The sequence below is a fragment of the Simochromis diagramma genome, unplaced genomic scaffold, assembly GCF_900408965.1.
Source record: "Simochromis diagramma unplaced genomic scaffold, fSimDia1.1 OVJJ01000583.1, whole genome shotgun sequence".
NCBI lineage: Eukaryota > Metazoa > Chordata > Actinopteri > Cichliformes > Cichlidae > Simochromis > Simochromis diagramma.
The window spans coordinates 2,713,689-2,732,177 of record NW_024387285.1 but is presented as its reverse complement, the minus strand read 5'-3'; the positions used below and the strand labels follow the sequence as shown (position 1 = coordinate 2,732,177).

General features: G+C 39.6%; 1 protein-coding gene across 1 annotated transcript in view; it reads right to left on the bottom strand.

Moving 5' to 3' along the window:
• Window positions 1-18,489, bottom strand: part of fras1 (Fraser extracellular matrix complex subunit 1) — a 198,592-nt gene that overhangs the window by 154,201 nt on the left and 25,902 nt on the right. The window contains 4 exon segments of the mRNA XM_040003499.1: window positions 3,024-3,170; window positions 4,266-4,409; window positions 14,476-14,623; window positions 17,622-17,711. Coding sequence (XP_039859433.1) covers window positions 3,024-3,170; window positions 4,266-4,409; window positions 14,476-14,623; window positions 17,622-17,711 — 529 coding nt within the window.

The window sequence follows — 18,489 nt, the reverse complement described above, 5'->3', positions numbered from 1 at the left end:
CCCTCAACCCTTCCTTCTTTTTTTCCTCCTCATTAAACAAGTGCTGGTATGAGACTTCAGTCAGCCTAAATCCACCTTAATAGCTTTAATGCAGGCATTCACTGATTTAAAGTCACAATAATTCAGCGTCCCACTTTCCACTGGTGCTCTTTTGTTCTCCAAAACAAAACTGTGTGCAGGGGAAAAAACAAAGGGGGGGGGGGGGCTTCTGTCATTAAAGCAAGTTGGCGGTTAAAAGAAATGGCTGAGACACTCGAGAGAATTCGGCTCTATAGAGCACATTATTAAACCTGGATGCATGCAGGGTAAAGACATCAGCAGCTGTGAACATACCTGCAGCATTAACATACTGTAGACTCTGGATTAATGCACGAATTACAAATTATACCCCTAATGGCAACGACGCAGGACAGAAGCTGCATAAATGCATGAAGTGCAATTCCCACAGAGGGCTTGTCCAATAGCTGCTACTGTATACAGTACGCGTGTGGAAGCAGCGTAAAACAAAGCTGCCTGCTGCTGTCTAACCTATTTAAGGATGTTCAACGAGCTTTTGCACTGGGAGGTCTGAAATCCTCCTGACAATATTCATTAAGGTATGAAATCGAGCTGCACAACTGAAGACCGTAATCACATTGTGGTTACTCTCTGCTCACTAACCCACCCCTCTCTATTTCTACCCATCATCCCCAGGAGTCCCCGCAGGTCTCCTCCACTCAATAGAGGAGCTCATTTCGGAGCGTATTAGCAATCCCACAGGGTTTTCGCTCACCGAGCCATGGTTTTATTTATTGGCCCAGGACTAGAAATGTTGGGAGACCTTTGAGATAGATACGTCCAGTAGCAGTTAATAGGGACACTCATGTATAGAGAACTGAGCCTGAGTAATACCAGTTTATTTGTATTCTTTATGCTGCTGCTGCGGAGGATCGATCCATCTATCCTGCATAAACTCTTTAAGAATAACAAAAGAAAAACAGACAAAAGCTTTTCTGTTACCAGTTTATTCAGAATCTAATTTTGACTTTAAAAGCAATTTAGCATTAAAGCAGCATTAAAAGCTTTAAGTCCATTAAAACTCAGGCATTAAAAGCTGGAGTAATTTAGTTTAACAACTCTACAAAGCATCTCCGTGCTGGCAAGAAGTCACGAAGTTTATAAGCAAGAAAACACAAACTTAATGTTTTCTTCTCACAGGTTGGAATCGGTATCAGTTTTTTTCTGACATTTGTATTAATTGGCCTTTGGAATGAGCGTCATTACTCATAATTAACAGCTATACTTTACACATTTCCCTTCACAGTTCGTGAGTAAGTATGTTCCCTCTAACAACAGCCTTTTCAAATCCACACAAAGTCACGCATTCCCATTATTTAGGTGAGACTGGGAGTAGTAGTGCCGCCCCTACCCTATAAATAAATGCATTTATCATTTAGCTTGTCACTCTTCTTTAGAAAGACCACGTCTTGATCTTGACAGCTTTCAGAATAGTTTAGAGATGCATGGAGATGGCAGGAAAAGCATTTCTAAGATCAGCGTGAGACAGACTTTCTACAATTTGAAGGTATTCTGGAGTCCTGTTACTGTTTCTCGGAGGGAGGCCCTTATCAAAAATGTGAAAAAGAGCACACAAAGAGCAGCAAAACACCTGCAGAAATTTCTTTCCATCAACAAAGCCCACCTGTGTACAGCAGTTCAAAGCAGCAACAACATCAAACCAACAGCAAACCAGGACAACTTATCCAAAGGTACTGCATAAGCACTGTGGAGGTTTCACGAACTGCAACACGAAATATCTGCTTGAAGTTTAGTATGTGAATGTGTGTGTGAATGGGTGGATGACTGGATATGTAAAGTGCTATATAAATACAGGCCATTTACCATTTTCAAGTTGTTGCTTTAAAGAAGACTTCAGTTAATTTTCCCAACTTGTGGGCGAATACTTTTTCTGCTTCACAGAAATTCAAAAGAGTTCACAATTTTACGTGTGCAGTTCTTTTTTTTTTTTGTGAAATGAAATTGTTTTGTTTAGTTGTCTCCATGTCGCCGTTCAGGTGTTTTCATCTGAAGGTGGGATGGTTCACCAGGTGGGGATGACACACATGAAGGTTGATGCAGGCCAAACATTTGAAACGTCAAGTCTGGCACGATGAAACTGGGAAATGAACACTGAGCAAATGTGTAAAGTTGTGTCCTATGCTTCATTTTTGTGCAGTTTTTCTCATGCACCATTGGAAATTAACTTTGGAACTGAAGACTGTTGTGTTTTAACATGTATATATGTTTTTTGGCTGTTATTACCATTTTTCTTTTATGTGTGTTAACTGATTGACAGGAGGCAGCATGTGCAGCATAATTCAACACATTCAGCTTTTACCGGGTTGATATTACAATAAAAGTTTAAAGCCTAAGATGCAACGATTTTCAAGTAATTTCACTTCCTAATAAATGTTCATACACGATTCAGTTTTCTTCATGTTCTTTTGATGACTAACAGAAAGGAAAGGAGCAAATACAGGAAGAAATACAAAAAATATATACGAGTGGAAGCACATTTTGTACTTTTATCTAAAGACTGCAAAACTTTACAAACTTTTCTATCCAATCCCCAGGGGAGATTTAGCCAATGTGCAGCAAAGGATCAGCAGATATCTAATAAAATGCAGGACCTATTATGTCTGTACAATATGTGAGTACATTTGGTGCTCCTGTGCCTCCAGACAATGACTTGCACCTCTTTCCAGACCCTTAGCCACAACCGCAATAACACAACAGCCCTAGAGAGAACTCCCTGCCTCATCAGTCTATGAAATATTCAGACTCAATCCAGTGGAAAATACTCCCAGACAGTTTATCCCAGGCACCAAAAACACCAACTGCATCTTACTGTTAAACTGCTCGCCATTAGCAGCTGGGGAAATCCATCTCTCTTGGTGTTCACGGGTGGATCCCAGTCAAAGCAACATGCTGACCACCGCAATCCAGAAGCCGCTATAGGGCACATGAACTCCTGTGATACTCACAGCGACAGTGTGTTGGGTCGTGCTGATAGGAACCAGGTGGACAGGAAGCCAGGCACTGACTCCTATCGGGGTTCAGCAGGGGCAGCCTGGAGCCGCAGGACTGACAATCCCACCTGCTGGAACAGGTGGCACAGGATGATTGGCAGGCTGCAGGGGAGAGAAGGGAGAAAGGGGAACCAGTGGCTGTCAGTCACTTCCAAAATAAATTTTCACTTCATACGTGAGTTGCAAGACTGCTTGTCACATCTTAGTCCTCGCTGCTGTAGTGGAAAGCAAAGGAAATGGATGTGCAGCTCATTAAAAGGAAACCAAGTAACTCATTAAATCCAGTGAGTGACTTCCCTGACAGGCTGGCTGGGGTCTTCTAAGACTATGCAAAAGTACCGTTGAGATAACTATATTAGGCTACGCCACGATTTTATAAAAATGGCCTTATTAAAGACTTCAAGTTCCTTAACATCTTTAACTTTAGCACTGACAGTTGTTTTGTGCAGTGAAGTGTACCTATACCACGAAAAGATCAACTTTTTGGGATTTCCTTACCTGGATGATTAAACATGCATTAAGACCATGTATCTGTGAGCGGCACAATGAAACAAGAGCAACGAGAAGAAGGGAAACAAAGCAATGTGGAGGTTTGTGTTGTTTTTAATAGGAAATCTCAACATTATAGAAAAAAAAGCAGCTAAATCCCTTTGAAACCACCACAGCCACCCACACAGACACACATAAGTAGAAGAAGAGGAAAAGGAAGAAGAAGAGGAAGTAGAAATATAAAAAGCTAAAGGAAAAAAAGATTCCCAGAAAGATTAAAAGAAGTCTGAGAGGAAGAAGGAAAACGAGTGGGAGAGAAAATCTTATCAACAATGAGAGTTCAGACTCACAACTTTATATTCGCCCACATGCACAAAGTAAAACAAAATAAAAGAAGAAGAAACTTAAACAGTGATAACAAACACACAGAAATGATGACTGTGACTGTGTGCAGCGCACCACTGATACAAGCTAAGTGACCAAAAATGTGTCACTTAAAGCTAATCAGAAATCAATAATATTTATCATCCTGTACTTAAACTAATGTCGCTTTCAGGATTCCAGCAAACGGCCCAAACGTCTGCTTTTAGTGATGACGTTCACGCTCGCTGATGATCACTTAAACAAGCACATTGATTAGCAGCACCTGGGTGCTACTTACCCTTTAATGGATGGAAACAGTACTGTAGATTTGAAAGCGAGTCCTACCTGCACATACTCGTCCTTCGGCGTAGAAGCCCACTGGACAGACGGACAGGCAGCGGCCGAGATGAAGTAAGGCCTGTGGGTCCCTGCAGCTGTCACAGTGATCAGACGTTCCCGAGCACGACAGGCAGTCTGCATGGCACTGGACTGTAAACACACATCAAGTTCATTTAACTCAGAGATTTGGATTTCAATAATAACTGTGCATTTTGGGAAAAATCTGGATATTGGATTCCATTTTATTCAAGATTCAAGTTTATTCAGCAACTCTGGACAAATACTGTTGGTGCACGCAGGAGCACTTGGTACTCCACACATATTTTCACATTTAATTTTATGCTAATTATATCTAAAAAAAATTAAAAAGTCCTGTGCACTGACACTCTGCAGAGGCAGACACATTAAACTATGCAAAACCACACACAGAGACACACACACACATACACACAATTTATTTATTTTTTAATAACTTCCATCCATTACATTTGGTTCTACGGTCAGACTGTGTTAGCAGTAGCACATTTTACTCGGTTAACATGTAACCTGTGGAAAAGAAGTCAGTTTTCTTCTGCAGCGACGTTTTCTGTGAAACGAAAAAACTGCAGAATTTCATCTTAAAATAAAATTTATATTTAAAACAAACAAACAAAAACTCCCCTCACTGTCCTGTGTTAAAGTTTTGCTAAAGCTTTTTATATGCTTAGTTTTCTTCTGGAAAAATACCTGCCCTTTAAAAGCCAAAACACAACCTCTTAAAAATTAATACGGCCATCTCCTGAAACTACAGATTCGGGGGAATACAGCAATAATAACACTGTCGTATCTGGATTGCAGAACAAGCAAATGCATGCAGTCTCTTGTTAAACAATAAGCGAGGTTGCTTGCACTTGATTGCACTGTGATTGCTCCATTCATTATGTGAATGCATTGAGTAAATGAAGTGCGTGAAGCTTGAGGAAATGTGACTGAGGGATCTGATGAATGTGACAACTGCAGATGGAAGAGAAAAAGAAGAAGAAAGAAGAAAACACAAGAGCAAGGACAAGAAAAGACTCCAAGCACAAAGAGCTAGAGCGACTGTGAGGACAGGAGAGTGGGACGATAACATGAGAAAAATGAAGATGAGACTTAACGGCCAATAAGGCTGTCAGTAAGCCAGGATCTACTGTTCTATATATCTCTGTCCATCTCTTTTCCTACTCTAGTACCACTCGTTACACCCTCTCCCCGACTTCATTGTCCTTTATAGCTTCTTTCTTTCTCACCCATCCATTTCCTTTCCATCTGCCACTCAGTCTCACTTTTTGACCTCCCTTTTCATCCCACAACTGAAGCTATGTGCAAAAATAAGAGTTTAAGAGAGAGGAAGTCAAGTATGAAAATGGGAGGCTAAGACATTTAGCGGTGCAAGTTCTGGCCCGCTGACGGCTTTACCGACTAATATTGTCACGGTTCTGGGTCGGTTCGACCCAGTGTTTTGAGTTCTGATGTTTTGGTTATTTTTGAATGATTGTTGTGTTTTTCGGGTGCTATGATGATGATGATGATTATTATTATTAGAATTCCATGTTTCTGTTTATTCGTGTTTCAGGATTTGTGTCTCATGTTTAGCATTGAGTTCCATGTGTTATATTCTGTCTGTCTCTCAGTGTCTAGTCTGCGTCCTTGTGTAGTGATCTCTTGTTTCCCGTTTTATTGTGAAGGTCTGCGTCTCATGTGAGTGTATTCAGTTTTACCTCCCTTGTCTCGTCTCATTAATTACTCCCAGCTGTGTGTAATCTCCCTGTGTTTCTCTGAGTATATTTAAGTCGTGCCCGTCTGTGTATCCATCAGATTTCATCCGTGTGTTCTTCCTGCTGTCTGTCATCACTTACCTCCGCCCATCCTTCTTCATGTTCGTGTCCTGGTTCATGTTTTGTAGTTTAGTTGTTCCCAGTTCAGATAGAAAAACGGTAAACTGGACTGCAGACTATTTTGTACTTTACTTTCAATAAACCACCTTCACACCTTTAAAAGTGCCTGCGTTTGGATCCTACTTCATTATCTCCACACGGCTCACTTCACTCACCGTGACAAATATGAGTACCAGCCAAGTGTTGATATCTTTATTAAGCTGGGCTCTCCTGTTTTACGAAACTTCTCCATGTATTTGAACATGGTCTCCTGGCAGTTTGTGAAAAACTTGCACAAACAGCCGTGTGTTTGTTTGTGGACACCAGATCTTTTTCTTTAGTGGAACACATTTATTTATCACACCTGGTAGAAATCATCTAAATACTTGAAGTCCAGTTTAGACCAACTCCAATTACTTCATCTTTGAGCCAACATGGTCAAATCAATCTAAGTGTCTGCACTGATGGGTCCAACTCATTTGAATTTTATCTCTTTGCAGGAGAGATCAACAGTAGACTCCACCCACTGGTTGCCCACTGGTTGCAGTCTGAGTCAGCTGAGAGCCACTTTGCAATTCTGCTGATGTTGGATCTCACGTCAGCCTTTGACACCATTGACCATCGCATCCTACCTGAAAGGCTAAAATACTGGGACGATCTGATATCCTTGTGTTGGTGTTGTTCCCTCGTCATCATAAATAATGTTGTTCAAGGTTCAACATTGCAAGTGACCAATCAGCTTCTGCTGACGTCATCCGCGACCTCGGAAAAAAACAAACGCCTTCAAAAAATCTACTTCACTTGCGAGAAGATAAACCTCTTCTGTAAGGACAATATGTATAATGCTTACCGTTTATTAAAGGAAAGTATCCTGAAATGCAAAGAATTCAAGTTCCTGGATCGGCGGACAGAAGCGGTTTCTCTTCTCGCAAGTGAAGTAGATTTTTTTAAGGCGGTATTTTTCAAAGGCACAAAAGGGGGACGTCACAACAATGTGATTGGTCACTTGCAATGTTGAAAACATTTATTATGATGATGTGGGAACAACACCGACACGAGGATATCAGATCATCCAAAATACTGGGTTGGTGTACCTGGATCTGCTTTAGAGTGGTTCTCATCATATCTGTATGAATGTAACTTTTTTGTGGCAGTTTCTAAATACAGGTCATCTTCCACGTCCTTGTACTATGGTGTGCCACAATGGCTCTGTGCCGGGGCCTTTATTGTTCTTAATATATCTACTTCTCCTCCGGCATGTTTTGAGCCCCTTTGAGGACATTTGCTGCCACTGCTACGCAGACGATATCCAGGTATACATTTCTTTAAGCCCCAAGATGTTTCTAAGCTACAGATTTTGAATGAGTGCTTAGATTCCATTAAAGTTTGGATGGCTGACAACTTAATAACGAAGGAAAGCCTGAAATCCTTGTATGTGCCCCTGATAGGCACATAGCTAAGATAATAAATGCTCTTGGTCCCTTGGCAACATTTGTGAAATCGTCTATCAGGAACCACATCTTTTTAGAATTGCATTTTGTTAACTGTCGTCTGTTTTGTTTTATACTTTGGGATCTTTTATCTAGAAAGGTGCTATATAAAAAAAGTATTACTTACTTACTTCCTTAAATCGCCGTCCTGCAGCAACCAAGTCACTACTTATGGAGGAATCTGTGAATTTCTTTTTAAAGTCGATGACGTTCTGCCTTGACTTTGAATGTAAATAGTTCATGTGAATTTTTATATATGCATACGCCAACAGATTTACAGTTCTGAAAACAGACTGACTTGTTCTAATTGCCATTTTATCACCACCTTGACAGACCAAAGTTGCTTTAACCTCCTAGGGCCTGGTGACAACATATGTGGACATCACATTTTGTGTTGTCTAGACCAAAGTACTAAATTATGCTCTACAAGGGCCTGATATCCACTGACGAGGACATTATACTGCCACTGTTCTATTGAAATTTTAAACGAATATCCTCATATGTGGATCTCATTTTTGTCAGAAACAAAAATCAGGTAAAAAAAAAAAATCTGGAAATTCTTTGTTTTTATATTCATCAGGTCCCAATATGCCCAAATATCAAAGACAAATTAAAAATGCATGCCGTGGAAGAGTTGAGGTCTTAGGAGGTTAAAGATGGCAGCTGACTGTGAGCAACCAAACGCAACGAGATTGCAAATTTATTGGTCACAGTCACACTTCTTTGGTCGAAGCCAGGGTTATGGGCTCAAAATTCGTACTTGTAACTGGAAACTTGAAACTTGAGTGCAGAGTTTCACACGTATTTTTTGGCTAAGTCCACACACAAATCTTTTTTTACACACACAAATTCTTTTTACACATACAAATCCTGATTTACAAGTACAAAATATTTATGACCACAATTTGACCCATACAGGGTCTCTGTTTTCTCTAATGTGGTTGTAGCATTAGGTTTATAGGCATTAAGAACTACTTAGGCAGGTTTAGGCAGTAATGTTTAGGGAATAAAACTTGGTTAGAATTAGTCAATAAAGTTAATCATTTAGGTTAAGTCGACTCAGCGAGAGTGAAGCAGTGAAACTTTTTGGACAATAAAACATTCTTGGTTGGGGTTAAAGATCAGTTTGTTTGTTATTTCCTTGGTTTTCACCTGGATTTTATACTCTCTGAAGAGTCTTAACAACAACAAGCTGCAGGCACGAAATGCTTCTCACTTAAAGATATCAGTTTAAGAGTTGCATTGACTGTAACAATAACACAGGACAGTCCACGCCCAAACACTATCTTGCATTGAGACCATGACGGTATTCTCCACTCTTCCTGCAAAAAATTAGTTCCTGAATATTAGTGAAAACAAAGAAGTATATTTTAATACAGCACAGAACTCATGACTGCTTACAGGAATCTTTCTTCTTTGCCTTGAGTGAACCAGAATAGCTTTTGTCTCATCTCGAGGATAAGCCCGCACTACAGGGCAGGTTCAGAAATCACACACTTTGATCCAAGCTGCTGTTTACAGAACGCTGCCTTGACGCTCTCGCGCTGTACTTTAATTTTCTCACAAGCGTGACGAGCCAGAGTCCCTGAGGCACAAAATTAAAAAACTGCAGCATTGATTAACAGTTGTATTAAAACAACTGATCCAGAGGTGTGGATCCAGGCGCACTTAACCATACAACACCGCCCCGATAATGACAAACACCTAATGAGAAAAGCCTCACTCTGGAAAACTGCAGATGTGTTAATATTAGACACGGTTGTTGTTGTGCTGTTGCTTTATATAAGTGTAAGAGGGCAAAAAAAATAACTGCCAATTTTACTGTTCGTACAAGCTTGACCTCCACCTGAGGCTGGTCATGTGCCATAGCCTGGAAAATAAGCCAACTTGCCAACATTACAGACATTTGGCTGATGAGTTTTAGTCATTTCACACCCTGACACACACTAAAAAGGCAGTGCCTCACTGTAATCCAACTAACTCTGCCAACTTTTTCAATCATAAGACTCTTTATTTAAGACAATAAAGCTCCAAATGGCATCAGATTAATTCAACCGTTCCTAATTTTGTTAATCAAAACCGATTAAGCAATGATAAGGTGGTGACTAAGAGGTTTAAAAAGTACTTGTTTAGTAGAAAGAAAATAGATTTTAGGTGAAACTGCTCAAAACAACGTTTATATTTTTCTTTTTAAGTAAATGGGTCAAGATTTCTGAAGAGACACTTAAGTTGATTTTTTTTTTTTTTTGAATCTGTACAGCTGATATCTCCAAAACTTTGCAACTCGCACTAAAATAACTTAAACGGCTCGATAGCACCAGAAGAAAATAAAACATTTTATTTTGGGGTAAACTGCTCTTTTAATGGTGTGCTTATTTATGTAGCATCCATGCAGTTATTAATCATCTCAGCCCCTGTAAGGAGTCACGTCACAGTAGGCCTTGGGAGAGTTTTTCAAACAATAATATAAGGTTACATACTGTAAATGCTTTCTGATATATATATATTTTTTGATTGATTACATTATTTCTTTTTCTTTGGCAAACACAAAAACATGATAAGTAATTTATCAGTGCTGCTTCCACACAGCTGTGCTGAGGTTTATCTGGAAACTGTTTCAGGATTTTTTGTCTGTATTTAGGTTTTTGGATTCTTGGTGAATATGTACAGTATGTCTGTTTTTCACTGTTATTCTAGGGTTTGAAGTTTTGATTTTTGTGTTTGGATTCCTGATTTAATTGTTTTATTGGTTTTAATTCTGTTACTGATATTTGCTGAATCTTGTAAAAGCACAACAAGGGACAAGGGTTGGAAATTAGCAACAGCTCTAACCCTGAGCAGCACATCAATGATCCAAACTATGTTAAACTGAAAAGACTCATGTACCATGTTTGAATGTGGTTCATGATTTCTTTATTGTTTTAAACGTCAGTTTGATTTCTTGTGACATTGTTGAGTCTTTGATTTCTGTTTTTACGTCACTTTTTTGGGTAAAAGACGTTGTTTCGTGATCCTGTGTTTTCAGTTTTGTTTAAGTAGGTTGAGCTTTAGCTTTATTGGATTGTTTGAGTTTTGATAGTTAACAGTTCGAGTGCTAGTGTCTGTTATGTCTTGTGTGTTTGGTTCCCTCAGTGTTACCCTGTCTGTTCCCTCTGATTCTGTTTCTTTGATGACTGAGTCTTCTTGTCTCCATGTTTAGTTTTTGTCTTTTGTTTATTTCCTTTCCCAGCCAGCCCGCGGTGTACAAACGGTCCAGTCTCCCTCTTTGTCCTTGTCAAATTGTTTGTCTATGCTCTCTGCTTCCTGTTTTCTGTAATTCCCCGTTAACTTTTTGGATTGTTGTTTTGTGTACTGACTCACTGGCTTTGCAAACAGCCAATAAATATCTTGCTTCTGTCTAACACTGACTGCCTTTGTGTCCTGCATTTTGGTCCTGCTTTACACTCCACCTCACAACAGTAATGGGCCATGACTGAGGCTCAGGTGGATACACAGTTTTAAGAAAAAGAACTGTTCATGTTTAGGCTGTATCATTACTCTGTCAATAAAACACTAAGTGAGCCATAAAATAACAGGCTAATGTTATCTGGTAACCCCAATTTAACAATGAAATTTGTTACAGTGTGAGATTTACTGTAAGAGTACAGGAAACAGAGTTATCTAATTAGTTTATATTATCTCCACATGCTTAGAAACGGCTCGAAACATATTTTAAAATATTTAATTAAAATATTAAGTTAAGGAAACGCTCACTTAGGACTGATCCTATTTCGCGGTGACAAAATGAATGGGACCGAACGTAATGTGTGACTCTAACAGTGTCTCACATTTTCGTATATTATTACAAACATTATAAATGCATGAGATTATAATACAATTATTAATGTGTCCAAGCTGAGACGAACAGTTAAGCTGCAGGCTCCTCACTGAAGGAGTCACAAAGGAGATTTTTATCTCAAAACTATCACGGCGTCCTTGCCGTGTATTAACCTGTATGCAGCCCCACACAGGTTAACACACCTATGGCATCATATCCGAAAGTTAGGAAAATAGATTTTACTGCTAAGTATGAAACTTTGAAACGTATTTCATCAGTTTCAAATAACTCATTTGGGTCAGATCAAAGCAAAATAAGAAGCTGACATCTTTCTCCATGAGACCTGAACACTGCACGACTTCTGGTTATGCCCCTCAGGTATGAACTGCCCAATCAGAAAAGAGGCTACGGACCTCTGGGCCGGTGTACAGCCATGATTAATAGGCTTAAAGGATGATTTACAGTTCCAGCAAAAAATGAGAGCGAATGAAAGAAAAGGAGGTTGTGATCTTTTTTCCCCCTTTTCTATTTTTAGCCACAAACCGAACTCAGTTGGGATGTTCAGATCACTGACAGGGAGGAAAAAGGAGGCAGGGTTAATAACCGAACACGTGACATGTGAATTTATCACATCGACATGTTAATTTAGTGAGCTAACCCTGTTTAAATCAGTTTCTATTCAGACATGAATATATCTGTTACGGACCATCATGGGCATACTATTGCATGCAATTCTCCAGTAATGACAGAAATAATAAAATTGTTTTCATGAAATTATTTTTATTTGTCTACTACATAATTACTTTAGTGTAGTATGAATGGAAATGGCGGCGGTCTTTATCAGAAGTAAATGCTGTTAAAATACAGTTAAAGTCCAAATTCTATGCTCTCCTTCAGATTGGGCCAGACTGGGGGATTTGGCAGGCAAATTCTGGCCCCTGGGCCTTATGTTTGACACCCCTGTTTTAAAGGCTTGTTGTTTATGAACACGTGGTTATGACGAAACTGTCATGAAATCATGAAATCAAGTCAAATCAAATGAAGGGACAAGATGTTTGTTCATAGTCCTAATTCTGCTAAATATGGGCAAGTTTTGGTTGGATGCAGGTAAACGGTTCATGAGAGTGAAGGAGTGACTGGATTTGCTGAAATGCTGATTAGGAAAAAGCAGCGTGAACAAAAACAACAGAACTGAATAGAATAATGTATTTATTTTTAGAATATTCTCAGTCTATTGTTTGAATTGGTCGACACCAGCATACACGCTTGTGAATATGATTAATGAGTGTGGTTTTTTTGTGAATTTACTGCATAAATTAAATCATTTAGTGCAGATCTTTTTTCCCTACTGGGCGCACTGGGTACTCAGATTAATAAAACAATCGGCTACTCCAGGATATTACATTTTACACATTTCCCATGTTGTTTTCCGTGTTGTGGACTAATTAGACTGTTTGTCTGAGAATATGCATACTTTAGATTTGAGACATTTGAATATTCTGCTGGGTAGAAATACAGTAAAATCTGAGAGAGCATGAAGACTGCTGAGGGACGTAAAACACGGAGACAATAAATGTGAATTAAACAGCTTCAACTATTGTTGTATCAAACTGAACATTTGAATGGCGCAATGAAAAATGCCTCTGTTTCCCAGCTGTAATTAGTCACTCACGCAGCCAACCTGAATTACAAGTCTGCCTGAACTTAAACAATGTGGTCCCTGTGTTTAATTGCCTGTTAGGTTATTTATTTATATGAGAAAATGGTTATAATTGCTGGCTGTGAATATACCCATTTTCAGTCATCAAGACAGATGGAGCCGCCTCTTTCAAAGGAGGGCGGTGAAACATAAGAGCTTTGATGTGGTTTACAGGAGGAAATCAGCTAGAAGCCATAATTCAATGTCACTGGAAGAATTTTTATTTCTTAATTTGTGGTATTTCCACTTGGAATAAGTTTTTATTTGCACCTGTTCGGGCCAAACTCACTGCTATTGACTCATCCTCTCATTTTCTTGCCAGTAAAAGTTTTTTCTCATCATTAATTGTTAAATAGGTTTATTTTCTGCCAAGGAGAAAGAGTGCAACCAGGAGGCAATACGATAAAAAATTAAAGCACCTACAGCAAAGAACAAAAAGGACCCAGAAATTCAACTCACATCACCACCAATGTTGTTGAACAACATTAGATTAATACACACATTAACATCGATATTAATATGCCGACATGAATGAGAATTTGGCAGTGACAGAGTGAGGAAAGACTTTTTGTTACACTCTCAGTGTGTAGCTGATGACATGCTGACACACACGGAGCAGATCGCCTTACAGCACATTCATCACAAAGGAAAAACAAAAACGATGCTGCATGATTTCACTTTTTAGCCAAACAGCGTCTCGTTTACAGGGAACACGATTTTGATTACATACTTTCAGGATGAATGAACTGACAAACACATTTACACCTGAGCAGTACAGACGTGGCGTTTGATAACGAGGGGAGAAAAAGATAAAGAGCTCTGCTCAGGAAACGTTCTGGAGGGGGCAGAGATGTTTCACAGAATCAGAAACTCAGGTTTTCATTCATGACTCCTGATTTTTCACAAACAAAAATCAAACATACAAGGGGAAAAAGTCAATCAAAGAAAATCCACAAAAAACTGTTTCTTCGACTTTAGGCAGGCAAAGATAAGAAATGCAGTGTACCTTCAAACATTTCAGTATGCCAGGTAGGACGTTTATACTTTAAACTGTTTTAAACTTTACTTTAAACTTTTATACGTTTTTAGTGAGTACTCTCGGACATTTTAATGGTTATGGTCGTCTCCATTGTCAAAATGATTCTGGTGAATGTATGAAACGGGTAGTTTTACAATTGGGTTATGGTTAGGTTTAGGCATTTGTTTTTGATGGTTAGGGTAAGTGGCTAGGGAAAGCAGTATGTCAAAAAGATGTCCCCACAAGATATGAATACCCGACATGCGTGTGTGTGTGTCACTTTTCCTGCATACATACCTTGGTGACACTCGGGGCAACATTGGCCGTCCTGAATGACAGCCAGGGTGCCCAGAGGGCAGGTACGGCAGGATCTCAGATAACAAGTCACCTGGGCATCGTGGCATTCGCACTCACGACAACTGCCATCACTCCATCGAGCAAGGTTCTATAAAAGAGAGGACATCGTATTTGCAGCTGTAAATGGGAGGTTAATGTTCTCATTATGCTTAAAGTGTGACTGCGATAAAGGCTTTTATAGAGGACGGACAGAATGTGGAAAATACTGAAAAGAAAAGGATTTTGACTTTGAAGAAGCTGATTAACGATTAAAAAGGATGCCACACAGAGAAGGCCGTGGTCTGAATGCTAATGAGCTGCATGTGTCCGTTTTAAAAGAAGGCTGACAGTCACGACTCTCATATGTTTTCTGAAACAGAAAGAGTGAACTGACTGAGGCCCACTAAGGGGAGATATTCGAACAGGCGACAGCAGGAATGTCAGTCACAAAGGGAAAAGAGCCTCACATGGAAAACTGAAACATTTTTCAAGAACCTGTGAAGACTTTTCAAACTTTCTACTGTCCACACAGGGAACCAAGCAGATCGCTTTAAAAACTAACGTGTGCCGTCACCTGGCTCTGACACTGGCACTACCATTATTTAAGAAATTCTACAGGTGTAAGAGCGAGTTTTCCTCATTTGCAGATAATAGGTTTTTTTTCCTGAAGAGTTTTAGACTTCAGTCCTCTGAAGAACGAGATGATCCAAAGCTTGTCTTTAGCTTGACGATGTGAGAGACTGATAAACCTTGATTTTATCAGTCTCTCACATCGTTTTTAAGTTCTGATCCACTCCTTTTTATAGAACTACTTCAGTTCATTGATGTTTGTGGCCATTCATTTAAGCACAGCTCTGCAAAACAAGCCCAAATCATCACCTCTCCACCACTGTGCTGACAGCTGGTATGAGGTGTTTGTCCTGGTTTGCTGCGTTTGGGGTTTACCAAACATGGCGCTGTGTGTTACGACTATTTTTCCAGAAGTCTTGTTGTCTGTTTGGATGCAATTTAGCGAACTGAAGTCACGCTGCCATGTTCTTTTTGGAGAGCAGAGGCTTTCTCGGGGCAGCTCATCCAAAAAAGCTACACTTGTTTTTCTAATTGCACTTTAATATTTAACATGCTAACTGAAACCCGTAGTGTCTGAGATGTAGCTGCTTTTGCAGCTTCTCTCAGCATTGCACAGCCAGACCTTGGAGTGAAAGTCTGAGACATCCACTCCTGGGAAGATTCTGCTGTTGTGTTAACACACCTGATTGCTCCAGACGAGCACGCTGCCAAAACATCAGCTTTTGCAGAGGTGTTCACATGTGCCGATGTGAAGCATAATTGATTAGCAGCATGTAGCAGCTACCTACCCTCTTATGGATGGAAACCATAAGTTTCATCAGTTTTTCCATTTCATGGAGTCCTTAGAAAACTTTTTGTTTGCGTGATCGTACGTATGAGCACAGTTATAAGTACAAAATCAATACGAGCTTAATAAGTTTGTTGTTTTAGTGACATTTGTAATTATTAATCTCTGACTCTCTTCCACAGCATGTCTTTGTCCTGTCTTCCTCCTCTCACCCCTACTGGTCCCGACAGACGGCCGCCCCTCCCTGAGCCTGGCTCTGCTGGAGGTTTCTTCCTGTTGAAGGGAGTTTTTCCTTCCCACTGTCGCCAAAGCACTTGTATGCTCACATATGGGGTCATATTATTGTTGAGGTTTTCTCTGTTCTCTTCATCTTACTGTAAGGTCTTTATCTTACAATATAAAACACCTTGAGGCAAATGTTGCTTTATTCTGTGATATATAAATAAAATTCAATTCAATTCAACGGAAGTGAATCTATGCTATTTAATCCCAATCAGCTTTCTTTGCAGAGGTGAGAAAATAACTACCTGTGTGACAAATGATGTGAACAGCTTGGCTTAGCATCAAGAGTAAAAGCAAAAACTTTTTTTATTCAGCTTGATCGATCTGTGCATGACGAGAAATCTAAAAATGTTATGGTGCCGGCTGATTTCTGCACACTCTTCTCTCACTTGTATTTAATCCATCTTTAAAACTTCGTAAGTTAAAAATGATTTGGTCAATTAGCATAAGCCCCCCACACACACAGTATAAATCTGAGCTGGGCTGAGAGAGAAAACCTTGGCTCAACAGGACACTTTATATTGATATCTGAGATATTCTTTTATGCAGGGCAGGTTGCAAACCTCTTTTTATTTATTATACTTAAGGTTGTAATAAAATGTTCCCATTTAGACCAATCACAGCTTCAAATAAACACCTGAAAACTGTTTCATTTCTTTCAGTTTCCCTGTAAATAGTCTGTTAATGTGCCTTTAAATCAACCAGAAGATAAGTGTTGGGTAAACACAGTTCATTATTCTAACTCATTAACTTCCCGAGCTGTTATTTTCCAAGTCACTCGTGAATTCAAACCAGTAATCATCCCGTCACAAACCTGCAGCTTTAACCTTTCGGTGACTCTCTCCCATCACAGGAAAACGCCAAAGCTGATACAACCGTGTATAAATGTGTGTAGGCGCGTAATAAGTATGCAGTATCTATCTGTTTTTGTTTACTCGTGGTAAGATTAATTCCTCGTGGGAACAAAGAACAATCTATTCAAAAGGATAATAGTTCTCCCGACACTCGCTCTGAGCCACAGCGTCGTTCACCATCCTGCAGCGCTACATTAGCATCGTCCCCATCAATGTGAAACAATTAAAGCTTTGCATTGTGGTTTTCCAGGTCTAACCTATGAATAATGGAGCTGAAGAGCCTCTAAAAGAACACAAACAAAAGATTGTGACCTAAAAAGCCCTGATTAATTTCACAGCTCTGTCCAAAAACACATGTTCCGTCTGAATGCAACTGTAATTTCCAGTGTTTCGAGTTTGTGTTTGTGTGGCTTAATAGCGATGTGTTTGTTTTCGTAACAGCCTCCTCTGCAGAGAGACTTCATGCCACTTAGCTTCTTTTTTCTTATGTGAAGGGAAAGAAGCCCTGTGGAGTCTTCGTCTCTCCCACACAGTAGGAATTCTTTGCCTGATTTTGCAATTTTGTTTATAAGCAAACAAGCTCAAAGTAAAATCTACACTTGTGATAGAAGTACCTTGTAGGATTTTCCCTTGTGCACACAGGAAGGTTTCGCAAACGAACACTCGGGGCAGCATTTCCCCGGCAGGTTAACGAGCTCAGATCCCTGAAAAAACAAAGAAAATGTACATTTTTATAAAATTCTCCTCGTGAAGTTACAGACGGCAGCTAAAAGAAAAGAGTACAGCACAAGAGAAAGCTATTTTGGAAATGATGAAGGAGAATAAAGGAGTAACGTGGAAAAGAAACAGAAAAAGAAGGAAACAGGACAAGAACAACGAAGGAAGGGGTAGGAGGGAGAAGGGAGTATGGCTGGAAAGAAGGAGGAAGAGAGCAGTAGACAAAAGAAAGTAAATTAATTAAAAAAGACTGGAAGAAGAGGCAGACAAAGGGAGGGAACAGAAAAGATAAAGGAAAAGAGAGCAAACCAAAGTATTTGCTGTTAATCTTCACATAGAAAAACAAGCCAAGATGAGTCAATCAAAACTCCTGAGTCATCTAAACAGCATAACGTGATGGTTGTTCAGCTATAATTTGATTGCTAGTTGCTCCTTATTAATAATTTAAGTTTTTCCTCAAAAAAATTACAAACACTAGGAACTATTTTCTCTGCACCAAACTCCACCCACAACGTTTCCTCTGCTCACTGAGCACAAGAAATTGGAAATCCACTCGTGTTTGTGACAGCATGAGCAAATGAGAGTATTGCTCCATCCTCTTGAGATGTTAGGTTAGCTGTCGGGTACTGTAGCTACTTGATTCCTGTAAGTGGTGGATGTTGCTCTAAAATAAGCTAAACTAAGAGCGACAGTTACTCAGCTTCTGCTGGATGGCTCTGCAGAGAAGGCGAGCATATTGTTGAATGGATCAAGTCATGAGAGTAG